Raw genomic sequence first — 14441 nt, 5'->3', positions numbered from 1 at the left:
AGATCAATATGTTGAGAGTTTGGTTTCTTCTGAGGCCTCTCTCCTTGGCTTGCAGACGGCTGCCTTGTTGCTGGATTCTCACCTGATCAATCTTCTGTGTGCGTGTGTGTGTGTGTGTGTGTGCACGAGCGTGAATTCCTGGTGTCTCTGTGTAGCCAACTTTCCTCTTCTTACAAGGACACTAGTCAAATTGGATGGGGTCCACTGTAGTGGCCTCATTTTAATCTAATGTTAAACTTATTTAAAGGCCTACTCTCCAAATATAGTCACATCCTGTGGTAGTGGGGTTAAAGCTTCAAAATATAAATTCAGCCCATAACCAGCACAAAGAATCATCCAATCTTTGACCCTTGATACTTTCCTTTGCATTACCTCATGTATTTGCCAAGTCCGATTACATTTATTCCAGAATTATCTTTCATTTCTGTCACTTTATCTCCATTTCTACCACCACCTAGTCCTCCACAACGTAATTCTGTTGGTCTGGACTTTAGTAACTATCTTCTAAATTATCCTCTTGTATCTCCACCTCCAATCCATTCCACCAAATTTTCAAAAATCAACAAAGTCTTTCAACTGTCCTGTAAAATAAATATCACACCTTTAGGCCTGTCATTCAAGAGCCCAGAAGATTGCATTTCAAACTAATGTTTCTAGTCTTCTATCCTTACACTTGTTTTCATTCAAATTTGACCACATTTAGTCCCCCAAATCACATCTGGTTTTTCCTAACACTCACTCAGCATTTAATTTCTCCACTCACTGCTCCTGAAACACCTGTGCTGTCATCTTGATTAATCTTAAGTCAGGGTACCTTTTAACTCTCCACTCGAATGCTTCTGATCTCCCAAGGTGTTCCACAGAAATTCCTCTCTGAACTTCCACAGCAACTTGGGTTTCATTTAAACTAGTTGTAGTCTATTTCGTATTATTATTGTAATACCTTTACGTTAGGTACTGTGATAAATGCTTGACATATATTACCTATTTCATCTTCAAATTCATCCTTGATATCTACAAATATTTCCATCATTTTACAGATGCAAAAAACAAATTCTTATACAGTTGAATATCTTCCTCAAAGACAACAGTTAAAAAGGGGAAAAGCACGCACTTAAATCTGTGTTTGCTGATTCTAGGGATTTTAAACATATAATATATAACCTCTGAATGTTTGCACAGAAGTTTGTCTCTCTGTGAACATCTCACTTACGGACTTGGTGGATGTAGTCAAAACCATTTCACAAAACGGAAGTGCATCAATTCTGCCAGCCACTCGCAGATAGTATGTGATACAGTTTCACTTTGGTCTTTGCCATGTTGTCAGCGTACAGCTCATTTTTGATTGATGACAGAATCAAAGGTCACCTTGGTAATACACGTAATGTCTACCAGCTCTTGTGTGTTGCATATGTGTCTACTACACAAAATAATGCGCAAATCAGATGGAGAAATGGTGACTGTTACCAACTTTATCCAGGAAGACTATCACGCTCACATATAATGAATATCCATTTACTGAAAAAAAAAAGGAAAGGAAAAATTACCCAGAAGTGAAGTTCATGTTATAGTTTTACTCTTATGTATTTCATTCTTGATCATTTCTCTCCTCTTGCATAGGATGTCAGACATACATGACTATCAAAATATGTTCTGCTTCTTTTTTTACAGAGTGAACAGATTAAATAAAATACTATAGCCACCAATTATATACATGACTTATTCATGTTTGTTTGAAAAAATACACACACACACACACACATACATATTAGGATGGATATATATAATTACTAAACTATATACATAATGCCTATAAACAGGCACCTGAAGGTGCCTAAACTAAGTATCTGAAACATTATACATTGATTTATTCATTGTAAAAATCCTGACCATTCATTTTAATGCCATGACTTAAACCATATCTATACCAGGTAAAGTAAATAACAGAGGTAGTCATCTGAATAATTCATACCAATATTTAGCACACAATATTCAAATAATCCTCCTTTCTAAATTATCCTTTTAATTGTTTGTTCTCTGAACTTCACTTTACTTGTGTAGAAACAGCATTATTTCTAAATCAATATTACTATTAAGTCTGGATCATTAATTAGTAATATATTTTCTGAGCTCAGAAAATGAGGTGCTGACCATGTACTTAAGGGATTGGCTCTGTTGGAAGACTAATTTTATGATCAATACAGTAACAAAAGAAATGAAAATGGTTGTCTAAATTTGTTTATTTAGTTGAAACAACAAACATATCTGCATGAATGGAGTTGAATCTCCCCTTTTCCATGGTTTCTCAGCAAGTTAACAAGGGCTAAAGACTCCATCCATAAAACTTCTTTTCCTCAGGTATATTCTGGGCAGTCCATAGAAGGAAAATTAGTCTCTGGGCCCAAAGAGAAAATGCTTACATTTCCAATGAACTGCCTTAGTTTGACAAAAATGCTTGTGGGCAAAGATGTATGGGACTGCTCTAGTAAGTTCTTGAAAATGAAGAAATGATTACAATGCATTTAGAAAACATGTTAGCTAAAGGCAAATGAGACCTAAATTTAGCTTGAATGGTGGCGAAGTGGATAAAGAGTGATTATGACTGTTTGTTTTGATGAGGTTAGTAGCTTGGATCATGACCTCTCCAGAAAAATAAGATAGAGTGTTCTAATGGATTTTTCTTAATCTAATGTGGAAATGACATTGAATGATGGTTCTTAATTAGCATTCTCCTCTTCACCTGCATTTGGTGTGACACCCCCACATTGGCCTTTATAGTCTGAGTAATGCAAAAGGCAAGCTTCTTTGCTGCATTGAGGACACAAGAATGACAAATTTAAATTGGTTCTGTGAAAATGAAGAAAGAGCTATTGCTTCCAATTTTCCACATGTAACTCAAATTTGTATTAAAAGGTCATAAGAATTCTGGACAACAGATACAACATAACACATCTAATTCCTTTACAAAATTAAATTATTTACTCTTGAATCTATTACTCATCACATATATAATATTAAAAAAACACAGAGCAGAAAAATCATGGTGGTGAATGTTGATCATTTTCAGAGGCAGTAACAGCCCCCAAGAGTCTATGCATATTAGTTCATCTTATGCTTAATGATGTAAGGAAAGGTGCCAGATTTATTTTCCCCTTATTGCTTAAAGAAACAGCCTGTTGTTCAACATTCTCCTTATGAAACAAGACAAATTAAAAGATACAAGATAGAAATAATATAAAATTTTGAAAATCCTTTCTCAATTAACGTACTGTCTGCTTCTTGACCTTTGGTTAACATACTCTCTTACTCTGAAGCATTTAAGTTTCTTCCAAGATTTTTCAAGAGGAAATCTACTAAAGACCTTAGAAAGATACAAATTGGTGTGGTAGCTGAGGTGGGGGGTGGTGAGGTGTGGGGGGCTTGCTGCTCTGACCTATGTTTTAAGATAACCTCATATCAAGCATTGAATTCGACATTCAGAATCCATTCCAATTCCTTATCTTTAAAACCACCTAGAGCTGGTAATTCGGAAAAGCTGGGTAGATAAATGGAAAACCAGATTCTGTTTTCCTCAGGAGAATCAGCTTATAAATCCCTGCTGGATCATGGAAATTAAGCATTTCCCCAAACCAACCTTTTCTTTTGCCCTAGGATAACCTGATCAAATTTCTTGGCTTCATTTTCTCTATTGGGCTAGCAGTAATGTGAAACTGCAGAAGCCTTGTCAGATCTAAAGCCAATTTCAAAGGAAAGCCAGTTCCTTGGGGGAAAGGCGGCCATGCAAAGGCAAGATTGTGCTAATAGTTAAATCCCATCTTCAAATGCCACCAACTGTCTTAAGAGAAAATGATATAGCATGAGAGAAAAAGAGAGAGAGCCAACCTGAGGAAAAAAAGCAGAAATGAGTAAGAACAGCATAAAATGGAGACAGAGGGGAATCAGTGGAAGCGAGCAGTGAAAAACAAAAGCTTCCGCATGTTTTGGGAAATGTGCTAGCCTGGCATCCAGAAGCTAAATGCAGACTAGTTTTTCACAAATAATTGGAAGCATTATTCATGCTGATTTGTGACTATGTGAAGAATTAATTCAAGGTGATATTTCATACCACCTTTCAAATCATTTAGGCATATATATATATATATATATGAATCACTAGGAAAAATAGATATTTATTTACTTCATGATATGTCAGCTTATAACATAATCCTTTATAATTCTGGAGAAAAATTAGCTAATACATTGAGAAGTATTAACTTATTTATAGTATCAGCTATTACAGATTATTATTGTAGCAGATTACAGACTATGGCCAAGTATTATATAGAGAAACGTTTGGCAAAAATTTTTAGCATTACATGAATATGTATGAGTAAAATATTATTATTGCGAAAAGGTACAGAATAGAAATATTCCTATTTAAAGATCTTTATCTGGTAAAATTAGCTTTGAATTAAAAATTCATAAGGTTTATGAATGCTAATCAAAAACATGGGGATTGTAACATGAAAATTACCTAATGGCAAATCACCTATTTTTACCCTGATTGGCCATAAATCTAATATAAATTCAAATTAAAATATAGCGACATTCATGGGCACCTGCGTGGCTCAGTCGGTTAAGTGTCTGACTCTTGATTTTGCTCAGGTTACCATCTCATGGCTTGTGGGATTGAGCCCTGCGTCAGGCTCTGCAGAACTCTGACCATCAGTGCAGAGCCTGCTTGGGATATTCTGTCTCCCTCTCTTTGCCCCTCTCCTGCTTGTGCTGTCTCTGAAAATAAACATTTAAAAAATAATAATAAAATAAAATACAGTAACAATCATGTAGAAATTATTAAGAAAATTGTTCACTTAGTAAGCTTCTGAAATATAGCTTACTTGAGCTTATTTTATTATGAAGTTTCCAAGTAACCAAAGGAAAAATGAAGGTTTATTTTTAGTTGTTTAATGATCCAAGTTATGCACAATGCAGAAGACACAAATCTCCATTTTATGCCCCAAGACCACTTACTTCCTCATGCTTAGATTTTTTTTTTTAATGAGATTTATTGTCAAATTGGTTTCCATACAACACCCAGTGCTCATCCCAACAGGTGCCCTCAATACCCATCACCCACCCACCCCTCCTTCCCACCCTCCATAAATCCTCAGTTTGTTCTCAGTTTTTAGGAGTCTTTTATGTTTGGGTTCCCTCCCTCTGTAACCATTTTTTTTTCTTCCCCTCCCCCATGGTCTTCTGTTAAGTTTCTCAGGATCCACGTAGGAGTGAAAACATATGGAATCTGTCTTTCTCTGTATGACTTATTTCACTCAGCATCACACTCTCCAGTTCCATCCACGTTGCTACAAAGGGCCATATTTCATTCTTTCTCATTGCCACGTAGTATTCCATTGTGTATATAAACCACAATTTCTTTATCCATTCATCAGTTGATGGACATTTAGGCTCTTTCCATAACTTAGCTATTGTTGAGAGCTCCTCATGCTTAGATCTTAAGCCATGCTTAAGGCTTGTAATTTTTTTGTTGTTGTTGTTCAGTAGACTTCATGATCAATGTGGGGCTTGAGTTCAGGATCCTATGACCCTGAGATCAAGAGTCTCATTCTCTGGGGCGCCTGGGTGGCGCAGTCGGTTAAGCGTCCGGCTTCAGCCACGCGGTCCGTGAGTTTGAGCCCCGTGTCGGGCTCTGGGCTGATGGCTCAGAGCCTGGAGCCTGTTTCCGATTCTGTGTCTCCCTCTCTCTCTGCCCCTCCCCCGTTCATGCTCTGTCTCTCTCTGTCCCAAAAATAAATAAACGTTGAAAAAAAAAATTAAAAAAAAAAAAAAAAAGAGTCTCATTCTCTACTGACTGAACCAGCCAGGCACCCCAGGATAGTAATTCTTTATCTTTCTAAGTCCCATATTTTGTTTTTGTTTTTAAGGAGCTTCCATTTCCTTTGTTTACACCGAATGTGAATATCCAGAATATCAAATCATGATGATACTAACTGCAGACCCTCATTGGTCATTCTGGGTCTCCTAATTATGTGGAACAATAGTAATGATCTTAAAGTTTCTTCTATCTCAGCATCATTTCCATTATTAATTCATTATGGCTATGCAGATCTAGTCAAGCATTTAACTGAATAAATTATGTGGATAATTCAGGCAAAAGAAATCTTGCCTGTATGCATGTGTGAGAGAGAGAGAGAGACAGACAGACAGACAGAGACACACAGAGAGAGAGAGAGATCCAGTCTTGAATATCAAGTTTGTCTTTCAAATTAATCAAATTTTCCAGAAAATTGCTCATTTGATGGCTACATGGCTTAGTGAAAATATCATTTAATTTTCTTTTGATGACAGTGAGAAAATCCAAAGCTCATATTATTTTTTTAAAGGAAACTTATTGGCTCATTTATTTCAGAATTCCAATAGACTTTCCTGGCAGTCAGGTATGGTTGGATATATGGACTCACTCAGTAAGCTTTGGCCACTTTCTCCTTCTTCATCCCTAAGAATTTCTTCTGCTTGGCTTTACTTTTTCGTTCAGTCATTCCCTGTGTGATGAGCAAGATGGTCTCTGAAGCTACCGATGCAGAACCTATTCTCTTGGCAATCCTGGAAAAAAGTGATACCAATAATGGTAACAAAAATAATGATAGCTGGTGATCAGCTACATTTACTGAGAACTTACTTTATGCCAAGTCATTTTTAGTTGTTTAATATTCATGTAGTAATCAAAAGAATTTTATGAAGAGGTATATTATTCTTCATATTTTACAGATAAGGGAAGAAAAAAATATTTTTAAATATTTATTTTGAGGGAGAGAAAGAGGGAGTGCACACATGAGTAGGGGAGGGGCAGAGAGAGAATGAGAGAGAGAATCCCAAGGAGGCTCCGTGCTGTCAGCACAGAGCCCAAAGCGGGGCTTAATCCCACGAATGGTGAAATCATCACCTGAGCCAAAATCAAGAGTTAGACATTCAACCCACTGAGCCACCCAGGCATCCCAGGAAGAAAAATATTTTTTGCTAAGTCCATGAGAAAATTTGGAAAATCTCTAATTGATCTTGTTTGCCTAAATTCCTGACAGAATCTATAGCTAAGGAAGATTTTACATAACGGGTCCAGCCCAGTTCAAATTCTACCCTTACGACCAGGGGAAATGTTCAGTATTCTCCAACGAAGAGAGGGAAATGTGCTAAAACTACCAATCCTTTACAAGTTAACAATTGAATCAGGTCATGATCCAGATCTAAATTTCAATGGCTAAACTTGAATTTAATAAATTATCATTGACTGTCATAACCAAGACATTGCAAGAAAGGCATACAAAATTAGGAATATAATTTATATCCTACATTTAAGGAGTTAAACAGATAGGTGGGGGGTGATAAATAAAACATGCAGAATTATAAGAAAATGGGTAGGAACAAAGGACACATGAAGGGTAACATAGGATAAAATTGCATGCAATAGAAATAAAAACAACAATAAAACAATCATAGTATTGAAAACCTATTATATGCAGTACACAATTAATCAAGGTGGCAGATACTTACATTTCACACATTATCTTGAAGAAGTAGCTGAGGCTGAGATTAAATATTTAATTCATACAAGGTAACATAGCTACAAAATTATTGAGCCTGCATTTGATCCAGGATATCAGACTCTATGATGCTCTGTTAGTGATGGCTCTAATTCCTGAATAAAATAGGACATGGATGGGGCACCTGGGTGGCTCATTTGGTTTAGTTTCCGACTTTGGCTCAGGTCATGATCTCACAGTTCATGGGTTCAAGCCCTGCATCGGGCTCTGTGCTGACAGCTCAGAACCTGGACCCTGCCTTGGATGCTGTGTCTCCCTCTCTCTCTGCCTCTCCCCTGCTCTCTCTCTCTCTCTCTCTCTCTCTCTCTGTCAAAAATAAATAAACATTGAAAAAAAATTAAAAATAGGACATGGATAGAATTTACTTAGTTTAATTCAGAAAAAAAACACACCTCAAACTATCAGCATTCTTTATATCTCATATATTTAAATAAATCTTTAATATTGTCCTCCATGTTTGCAATTTGTAATTCTGACTTGTAATTTGTCATTCCAACTCCAGGCTATGTACAAATGCATTTGAAGTTACATTATAAGAAAAATAAATTTCTTTAGTATTCTACCTTAAATTCAAAATATGAGCCCAGAAACAGCATTAGTTATAAAGAAAATTAATGAACACATTAAAAAAATATCCTGGTGATATTGCTACAGTCCATGTGAAATACAACCGCAGAAAGGACCACCATATATCAAAACAGAAACACATTTTGCTAAGTTGGTAGGGATGATGTGTATATCTTTTTTCATAGCTACTGTTTAAAGACCAAAAGGTCTATTTTCAGATTGTGGCACACCTCCTTTAATGTCAGATAAAATGTTAAGAACCACCCTTTGAATTTTCAAAAAGCTATCTTATAGTCTACCACTGCAGAGTTCATTGGGTATCAGCTAGTGCTTTTTATTTGCAAACCTGGAGCTGGGAACAATTCAAGGTCATGTCACTTGGCAAGGAAAAACTGAGAAACAGACTACCCTGTGCAGTGAACTTCAGGAATAAGTTCTAGTTCAAATTTGAAGACTGAATAATTTGCTATGTTAGCACACTATCCCAGGGTACACTTTATAAAACCTGAGGATTTTATCAGCTTAAAAAATTACACCTTTAAAATTTGCTTTCAGGTGAAGTGAAACAGTCTCTGTCTTTGCCTAGGAGGAAGACAGTAATGACTTTATATTATCAATGTTTTGTTATTACTATTTGTATTTTTTAGATTTCGGTGTTTTAATTTCTTTTGAATATGTCACTTTTTGCAAGCTAGAAAACAGAATCAAACTAAGGCAGTCTAGTCCTCTAGGGATCTAGGCCGAGTTTTGTGATCTTCAGCAGATGACATCATAATACAAGGTGCTAGCAACAGGCTTGTAATCGGTAAATAATAACCACTTATCTACATTTTTTGCCCTCAGAAAACAGCCAAAAGTCCAGCCCTTAAAGGCATGATATACAGAACATCATGAACAACAAAGAACAGAATGACCCAAATTGTATGCTGGCCAGTTTACTGGTGGACCAAATCAAGCAGACCAAGGACTGGTGAACAGAGACAGTGTTTACCTTTTGGAAACTTGCTCTGAGGTTAAAAAAAGTCCTGGCTACTGTTAATAAGGAAGCAAGTAAAAAATATTAACAGATACACCCACACCAACACTTGTTTTTGCCAAGGTGTTCCACTAGAACACAAAGTTAGAGATGTGTACACGGGTAAGAGACTCAAATGTTTTCAAAATGAATTACTAATGATATGCAATTTGACATACTAAATTCTTCCATTTCCCTCCAGAACAAATTGACAATGAGGACTATTTAAAAGAAATGCTCAACTCCAAAGAGGAAGGTAGCAATGACACTTTCCACGACAGAATAACCTCCTGCTTTCCCACACCACTAATGTTGCTACTCTTGCAAGATACCTATACATGTGGAAAAACTTGTCAGCTTTTGCCAGGGCCAGAAGATGAAAACTAGAGCATGTCCTAATCAGTTAATTTGTTATTGTAAGCTCAGCTGACATCTTGGGGTTGGACCCATAAAATCTGGCCATTTTTCATTTATCATCTGCAAAGTGCAGAACTCCTTAGCCCTTAGTCACAGTTTCTACTCAATATCTTAAAGCTGGGCTCAGTCCCATCTGTGACTCATCCCCTCAGGGTTGAGGATGGGTGCTACTCATCAAAATCCGGAATGTCATTGTAGGAGTAACACTGGTAGACTTTGGATGCATAGTAGGCCATGCGCAGGTGGTAAAATTCTGGCAGGAGCACCAGGGTGCCAAGGATCAGGACTGGACAAGCCTGTTTTCCCTCCCCCCCACTCCCCACTCCTTCGCTGATATAGCCCACCAGCAGAAGGGAGCCTATGGCAATGAGAAAGGCACCAATCCAAACCAGGGCTGTAGTAAGCATAATGACCTTATATGGGATCTTAGTAGGGCTTTTTTTTTTTAATTTTTTTAATGTTTACTTATTTTTGAGAGAGAGAGAGAGAAAGAGAGAGAGACAGAGCGCCAGTAGGGGAGGGGCAGAGAGAGAGGGAGACAGAGAATCTGAAGCAGGCTGCAGGCTCTGAGCTGTCAGCACAGAGCCCAACACAGGGATAGAACCCACGGACTGTGAGATCATGACCTGAGCCTAAGTCGGTCGCATAACTAACTGACTGAGCCACCAGACACCCCAGGAGGGCTTTTCTTAAACTGAAGGTCAATGTAGCCATTATCTGTGCTGGAGAGCCTTGAATATTTCACTTTAGTATTGAGGATTCCAGCAGCCAGGATGTAGGAGAGAGCATCATAACAGGCTGACACAGCTAGAGTTGGAGAGCTGCACTAAGCCACCCATGCACCAACAGCTCACTGCCCATTGGCAGCAGAAGCACCTGAGTCCTCATGGTATGCCTCACCTAACTGCCCCCTTGCCCTTCAGTATACTATCAATACTTTATTTATTTTTTAAAGGTTATTTATTTTGAGAGAGATCGTACATGTGCGAGAAGGGCAGAAAGAGAGGGAGAGAGAGAATCCCAAGCAGGCTTCATGCAGTTAGCACAGAGCCCAATGCAGGGCTCCTTGCCATGAACTGTGGGATCATGACCTGAGCTGAAATCAATAGGCCATCTCTTAACTGACTGAGGCACCCATGCACCCCAATGTTTTACAGATCATTTTAAATTTGCCTACATGTGTTAAGTACACTGATATCTAATGCATCCTCTACGACTATATCTAGTACTGTGATATTTTGCATAATATCTAAAAACCATAAACATAATCATAAAGACACTAGGAAGATCTTATGTGCCAAAAGTGTCCAGAAGAGGAAATCTATGGGGGCCTGTTGATAGCCTGTTGATGGCTCTGTGTGGATAAGACAACCAGTCCAATGGCTGTATCTTTTACTATGCATCCTGCTGTCTGCAGCATTCTATAGCACTGTCAACTCAGATTTGCAAAGGTGAAAAGGGTAATGGTACCAGAAAGATTCAAACAAAGTTTCCACCAATTCATTAAAAAATCAATTTGCAGGCAAAGAGAGGATATCAGGTATTAGTAACCTCTTATTTATCAAGTTAAATGAATCCATTTTTTTTAATATCAAAGAACTGATCCTGCAAGTAGGGTAATTTCAGACATAAGAATTGCTTTGATTATTGTTTTGTTTTGAACCTATCCTCACATGAAGTTTTTCCTTACAAGATGGTGAAGGATATTGCTTTTGGAATAATAATTCAGAGGAAAAAATACCAGTATGCTTGTTTACAAGCATACATATGCTTGTATATATGGACACATAACAACTTTCTGGGGTTTTCTGGCCCTTTCAGTTTTTCAATTTCACATTACCTTGGATTGAGGATACATAAAATTTAGGCAAGGAAGAAATAGAATAATATATATAACATAGTGTGGTATGCTATAACATACTTTTGTAGTGGGAACACTTAAGCAAATGCATATAAATGGGCACAATTGTAGCTTATTTATTATATATTGAGAACAGTGGGCCATCTGGCATTGAGAGGTGTGTTGGAGAAGAGCGGTAGCAAGAAGAGAGGCAGTGGATGAGGAGTATTCAGAATGAAGCAAAGGAGTTTGTATTTATATGAATTTCGGTTAGAGCATTCATGGAAGATTAAAGTGACAGCAGAAGTGTCATGGCTCTAGAAGTGTGACCTTTCATGACGAGTAAATGGATTCGAAGAGAGAGAGGAGCCAAAAAATGAGCTAGGGAGATACTGCAATGATCCAAGCATGATGTTGATACGGGGGCAGGATGGGGATGGAGGGTGTGATATACAGGAAAAAATACTTCAAAGACAGAACTGAGGGAATCTAGTGTTTTTATTCCCTATAAGGAAACCCTAAACTAAGGATTCAAGTTGGATGGAAAATGGGAGAGAAGTCTTCATAGAAGCACCAACTCTGAGATTTGGGGCTCCTCATCTTTTCCCTTGAAACTCCATTTTTTTACACCTGTAAAACACATTACCAACAGAGGCTTTCAGCTCTGAAATGTAGGTTTCTAGAATACAATACACTGGAAGAATGGCCAGAGTAAAAAGGACTGCACTGAGATAAAGAAAAGGTAAGAATGGGTAGTTGTTTGAATAATAATACATATAATTGAGCATTTAATATATACCAAGGATTGTATTAATTTAAAAAAATTTTAGTATCCTCTTTAGTTCTCATAACATACCAATAAGAGAAGAGGCAGATAAATAAAAGAAGAAAGGAAGAAAACCAAATAAAGAGAACTACTTGTCAAGTGAGGCAGCAAAGTATCCTCCGGGGAAAGATTAGACAAACTGAAAGGGTAGAAATCTGAGGGTTTTGGGGAATGTGGAAGTCTCCATCAAGTCTGGCTGAAGTGGCTTGGGGTTTAGTTTAATATGAACTCGATCATATCTCTTGTTTATTTCACTCCCAATGGCTCATCTGAAGAGAAAGAGCAGTGACACCCATCTTAGCGTGCACTTACCAGCAGGGTTGTGAATCTTCTTTTTTTTTTTCTCCTACTTGCCAACCACAGACCACTAAATTCCTGTAGCTGCCTCATTACTACACCATTTCAGCAGCAAATGCATTGTTCTGCACCTTTCTTGACCAGGAGCAAAGTAGGGAACAATTCTTTAGGTGACATTAGCACTTGAACTTAGATTAACGATGCCAAATCTGATTTATATTGTCTTTCCCCAGCCATATGATCTAGCATTCTCCCTGCCCTTTCACTGCGGCTGTACATTAAGCTGCATGCTTTAGAGGTTTTCTCCAACAACTCCCAGACCACTTTCCTAATCAGTATTCAACAGTATCTTTCCTTTCAGCAGATGCACATTTTCTTCTCCCTTTGTTCTTATATTTATTCTTCTAAGTTTTATTGACATCCACTGCCTTTGTTGTTTATCAGCCTACTTTAAATAATGACCGCAAGACCTAAAAAAATATACATGTAAGTTGCTCGATAGCAAAACACACAAAACTGTTTATAGAAAAATTAAGAGAAAAAATTTACGAGGGATACCTAAAAAAAGACATTGTTCTTCATTTGGATGATCCAATAGTGACAGAATTTTCAAAGTTTTAAGATTTATAGTGGAATCTTGTGTTAGCCCCTTCATAAAGCATTTTATGTATCTAAGTGTGTATAAAATTATTTTAATCAAAATAGGGACAGTGGCTTCAATTTATTTTTGGAAGATGAAGAACTAATGCATTCTTGCTTTATGAAGTTATTACAAGACTTACTTTTTGAAAAAAGGTCTGCATATTATATTTTAAAAGACGATTTGTTGCAAAAGCGTCATTGAGTCAGTCTTATATAAAAATCATTTTCAATTTTCTTGATATGAAAATGTGAAAAGCTTGATGAAAATCAAAGAATATGAGATGTTGGTTAAAGATAATCATCTTTTCATTCCAGGCTCACAGACTGTGCCAGGGAGAAAACACAGGCAAACAAAAGCATTAAGTCCCCAGGCTTCCAAATGAGGAATAGTCATGATCACAATCCGTCAGTTCACTCAAGTAGTGTTCACAGTGACTCACCAGTTGAATTCTGGCTCTAATTGCCATTACTCAAACTATGCCTATTTATCACCAGACAGGACAAAATGGCTGTCTTTGTAGCCCAGCTTTACAGCAGCACATTTGCCACAATCAGCACTTGTGGCTGTTCTCAATTCATGCTCCCAAGAATACAAATTGCACTGAATGGTGAGAAATAGCAATATGAATAATTCTTAAATTCTAAGTCAATCAGATTATGCATCCATCCATCCGCCCATCCATCTAATGTATATGTGGTAGACATTGTCCTAAATGTTGGGAATAAATGGTGATTAGGCAATTTCATTCTCATTTTGGCTGTGCTGAAATTAGAAAGATCCCAGAGAAGATATTCATGGACTCAGCTGATATGTCACATTGTGACCCAATTATTCTGCAGTGAGTGTGGTGTTACGTGAATAACCTAAGGAGGTATGAAACCGAGTTGTCTATCAGCCTCTTTACCTCTGTGACCACAGCACTGGTTTGAACTGCCATCATGTCTGCCTGCATTACCTCAATCACTGTCTCAGTGGTCATCCTTCTCCTCTTTTATTCCCATCCAGTCCAATCTCAACAGAATCACTAGAAGGATCTCATGAAAATATGTCAAATCGTGTCACTCTTCTGCTCTTCCAATGGCTTCCATCTACCTTGGAGTAAAAGTCAAAGTTGTCACAGGGTGCCTGGGTGGTGCAGTTAGTTAAGCATCCTACTTCAGTTCAGGTTGTGATCTCACAGTTTGTGAGTTCGAGACCTGTATCAGGCTCTGTGCTGACAGCTCAGAGCCTGGAGCCCGCTT

General features: G+C 37.5%; 1 protein-coding gene across 1 annotated transcript; it reads right to left on the bottom strand.

Annotated features, from left to right (window-relative positions):
• Nucleotides 1-9761: 9761 nt before the first annotated feature.
• On the bottom strand, nucleotides 9762-14179 carry LOC124523352 (transmembrane protein 230-like). Its single transcript, XM_047095198.1, has 3 exons — nucleotides 14105-14179; nucleotides 10268-10420; nucleotides 9762-10019 (listed from the first exon to the last, which is right to left on the bottom strand). Exons 1-3 carry the CDS (start codon nucleotides 14177-14179, stop codon nucleotides 9762-9764), a joined length of 486 nt encoding a protein of 161 aa, XP_046951154.1.
• Between the last annotated feature and the right edge of the window lie 262 nt (nucleotides 14180-14441).

Source organism: Lynx rufus, unplaced genomic scaffold (assembly GCF_022079265.1).
Source record: "Lynx rufus isolate CCGP_SWC_20201006 ecotype Redwood Valley unplaced genomic scaffold, mLynRuf1.p SCAF_4, whole genome shotgun sequence".
NCBI lineage: Eukaryota > Metazoa > Chordata > Mammalia > Carnivora > Felidae > Lynx > Lynx rufus.
Note: the sequence above shows the minus strand (reverse complement) of the source record. Positions and strands in the feature narration are given on the sequence as shown.